The sequence below is a fragment of the Notothenia rossii genome, assembly GCF_949606895.1.
Source record: "Notothenia rossii genome assembly, chromosome: 9".
NCBI classification, from domain to species: domain Eukaryota; kingdom Metazoa; phylum Chordata; class Actinopteri; order Perciformes; family Nototheniidae; genus Notothenia; species Notothenia rossii.
Genome location: NC_136907.1, coordinates 73,289,456 through 73,293,596, shown reverse-complemented (window position 1 = coordinate 73,293,596; position 4,141 = coordinate 73,289,456). Strand labels below are relative to the sequence as shown.

At 41.1% G+C, this 4,141-nt stretch overlaps 1 protein-coding gene across 1 annotated transcript; it reads right to left on the bottom strand.

The window, feature by feature from the left end:
• Positions 1 to 1,760: 1,760 nt before the first annotated feature.
• ftr16 (finTRIM family, member 16) lies at positions 1,761 to 3,820 on the bottom strand. The gene has a single exon (XM_079651402.1). It carries the CDS (start codon positions 3,719 to 3,721, stop codon positions 2,507 to 2,509), a length of 1,215 nt encoding a protein of 404 aa, XP_079507528.1. The 5' UTR covers positions 3,722 to 3,820; the 3' UTR covers positions 1,761 to 2,506.
• Positions 3,821 to 4,141: the final 321 nt, after the last annotated feature.

The following is a 4,141-nucleotide window of genomic DNA, read 5'->3' as shown; positions in this document are numbered from 1 at the left end:
GTAAATGCGGATATATTGATTATAAATGCTTCGGAAATATTAATATAACTCTGTTGTACTTGACTATGTTAAGGTGATGCAACGCCCGGTTATACTGCGTTTCTGTCTAAATGTATAGTTTCTAGAGCCATGGCGTCATAATGATGGTATTAAGAGGTGGAATAATTCAGGTAGGACTGTGTAGGACATCACTGAAGGCCTAGGTGTGAAATGCACGGCCCGCCACTGGTGATACAGTATGAGCTATGTCAAAGAAGCTTTAAGTGTTTGTAGAGTTTTGATCCGTCTAGGCCTACTTTGACATGTCTCAACGCTTTAATGTTTAATGGGGAGTGTGGGAGAGGAACTTTGAGATAACACGCTACCACAGGAAAGGGAAAACCCCCAAAAGCATAATAGGGCCCTTTTTAGTTTGAATAGCTTAGCACACTGGCAGGTTACTTAAATTCAGCCTAAACTAAGGTTGTTTTATTTTACATGATATCACTGTGGACACGTTTCTACACTTCTGGCAGTGAGAGTTATTATAAACTGTGGACATGAGCTTTAGTATGCAGTCCGACCGGTTGACCTGCTTCTTTGGTTTTGGTAGTCATAGCAGAGCCAGCAAGATAAAACAAGAGTTATGAAAAAGGTCTGCATATTAGATCAAAAGGGGCGAGGCTACATGGGGTGATAGGCATGGAAGAAGCTGGCTCCTCCCTGTCAGTTCTTTAGAAGGGAGATAACAGGTCATGAGTTACAGTAAAGTCATTCCTGAACTCTTTGTACTGTATTGCATTCTTTCTTGTTATGTTTGTCATTAAAAGTTTATAATTTAATCTAAATTATTAAAAAAGATAATGGCATGCATGGGGATTTATGTTTGAGAATGCAGGCTCCATATTAACTTTGTTTTAAAATGTTATTACACTTTGTTTGGACAGGGAAACGACTAGATCTCCACAAGTTAGGGATTCTCAAAACACATGACTCTCCTGAAATGAAACAGAACATGTTGCCTTGGATCATTTTAAAGGGATATATGATAAATGTACTCCTACAAAGATGTTCAAGTTCAGCAACATATTCAGCTCCTCTACAAACCACACGCCTCCTCTGGAGCGAAACAAAGCACTAACCCCGTCAGAGCTGAAATAACTGGCAGTAATTAAAGCTCATTTCACGGCGCTGCAGTTTGTGAAGCTGCGCGCGTCGAGCTATTCGTCACAATGAGGTTGGACGCTGAGGAGCACAGCACACCTGTCAATCAAAGCACGACCTCTCTGGCAGTGTTGGAAGCAGTAGCCTACTCAGTTCATTTACTTAAGAACAATCACAAACACTATAAAGATGAAATTAAGGTATAACAAGTACAAGTACTCATTCTGCATAATTACCCGTTTCATAATAGTAAAAATGTACAGAAGTATTATCAGCTAGGTGTACTTCAAGTAAAACGACTCAATATGCAGAATGTGTGTTTTCACAGTATTATTATGGTTATATTTTTATCCTGTTTTATACATATAAGAGCATTTTAATATTGTAGTTGATAAATGTGGACGAAATGTAGACACTGTGTAGATAATAAGTAGTACTGCATTATACCATATCACTGAGCATATGTGTGTTATTATGTGTGCAAAGCAACTGTGAGTTTTCCATCAGCGATGTATGGTACTGTGGAAATAATACAACATCTTCCTTTGTTTATATTTGAATAATCCCAAACCTTTATTAATATCTAAACATTTAATTTGATCCCATCCCATCAGTAAAGTCTGTTCAATGACTCTTGTTCAATGATTTCATGATCAGATTCACTTCATCCACACAATCAGAATCTCAGCTATTTAAAACAGAATAAGAAATGATTTACTTGTTGATTATTATCATGATATTTACAGTTTTATAAAACATCATAGTAGTTAATGTGTAAAACAACCACCACAGTAAGTCTGCAATAAGACATTTTAATAATATATTTAAACAAATCCCACACAAATAGTCTTGAATAACGACAGGAGAATAAAAAACTATTCACTTATTTATTATGATCCTGACAGTAAGTAACAATATTTGAATTACTTTATGATTAAATACATTCTGCATACCTAATTTGTTACTTAATGTGGGCAGCAACAATAATATTTAATCTGTCAAAATAATGAATGTAATTATAAATGTGTCATTTTTTTACAGAGTAGTGAGAATAAAATATCTTTATTCAACAAATATTTAGAGCAAAGTTTACATTTCCATGCAGAGAAATATGAGTCGAGGTTAACAGAAATCCTCCTGAGCAGTGACAGCCTCCATGGCTAAACAGACACAGGAAGGAGCGCCGCCTAACGAAACTCCAGCATCTACAGAACAACTCACGAGAAGATGTTAAAGCACATCCCATAATGTTTGATTGACAGCTGATCTCTGTGCAGTGAAGACATGAACACTCAGCTCTCAGCGACAATGATGGACACACAATGAGTTTAAGAAGTAGAAGAGTTCCTCAAATGACTTCAGGCTATTTCAGTTTACAAAACTCAGCTGTGGTTTCATAATCATAATTGCCAAAAAGCCGAACTCCAGCATGTAGCGACTGAGTGAATGTGGTCTGGACTCTGTGGAGGAGAGTCATGGTTTCAGAGATGCTGTAGAAGGACAGAATACCTGCTCTGTGATTCAGGTACACTCCTACTCTGGAGGACTGAGGACCTGAGACGGGAGTTTTGATACTGTTGTGACGAAATGAATATCTGTTTTTCTCTAACGCCCAAGATTTGTCATTGCTTCCAAATAAACTTTTAGTCCCCCTCCGTGCTCTGCTGATATTCTTGTATGCGACGGCTACATCCACTCTTCCCCCTCTCGACTCCACCTCCCAGTAACAACGCCCAGTCAGACTCTCTCTACTCAGGACCTGAGGCCATGCAGTGAATCTGTCTGGGTGACTAGAATAAGACTGTTCTCCCATGAGTGTTGCTTTTCTTCTCCCCTCAGATAATACCAGCTGTGTGTGTGCTGTGTTTGGATCCAGTGTGATCTCCTGTGAATATTTTAAGAACCCAGCTCTGGTGGTGGGCTCTGCTGCTGACAGTAAAACATCCACTTCAGTCGGTGAGACGTTTGTCCATTCCTCTCTCAGGACGTCCTGTAGTTTGTCTCTGACTGCTGACAGGGCCGCCGTCACGTCCTCAAAGTAGATCAGACAGAAGTTGGTGCTGGATGAGTGTGTAGGTTCACTGAGGGCTGACAGTGAGGAGTAGCTGAGCAGAACCTGGTTGTGGTCCTCTGTTTGAAAGAGCAGCTCCACCAGCTTGTGTTTCTTTAATGGAGCTACGTCATAATGAGGCTGGAGGTGTTTGTCACAATAAGAGGCCAGACACACGAGGCAGGACTTACAGGCTCTCAGTTTCCTCCCAGTACAGACATCACAGGCCACATCTTCAGCTCCAGCATAGCAGAGATCAGCAGGAGCAGCTTGGAGACCAGTCTTCTTCAGCTCCTCCACTAAAGCTGCTAACATGGTGTTTTTCAGCAGGACAGGCCTCGGTGTGAAGCTCTGCCTGCACTGAGGGCAGCTGTGGATCTCCTTCTCATCCTCTCCATCCCAGTGGGCTTTAATACACTTCATGCAGTAGCTGTGTCCACAGGGAGTAGCCACCGGATCCTTCAGTAGATCCAGACAGATCGAACAAGAGAAGGTTTCCCGGTCCAGCTGAATTCCTTTCTGCGCCATTTCTCCTCTCAGTGGCAGCGAGTGTCTGAGTTTCACTTCCTGAGAGCTGAAACTATGAGCTGTGATCTGAACAGGATGTGTGTGTGCGCAGTCAATTTGGCTTATCAGCTCTTGGACTTTACCCACATGCTGGTTACAACCAGTACTCAAGTTGTACAAAAAAATCAGGGGGGATGGTGGATTTTATCATATGGGGACATCATTTTTGCTGATAACGCGCAGAGGGTGGGAGACCAACCAGCATACAGATCATTATTATACTCCTAAAACAACATGCATGTTATGGATGTTCAGATAATCCTGTCATTGCTCTTGACCAAGGCACCTCAGAATTGGAGTCGGTCCCCGGGCTGCCATGGCACCACTAACATTTAGGGTCAAATGCAGAGGACAAAATATTTTTCGCTTTAATTTAAAGGG

What these genes read in the sequence shown, in the direction of transcription:
- ftr16 (XM_079651402.1), bottom strand. Translation starts at nt 3,721, where the DNA reads ATGGCGCAGAAAGGAATTCAGCTGGACCGGGAAACCTTCTCTTGTTCG.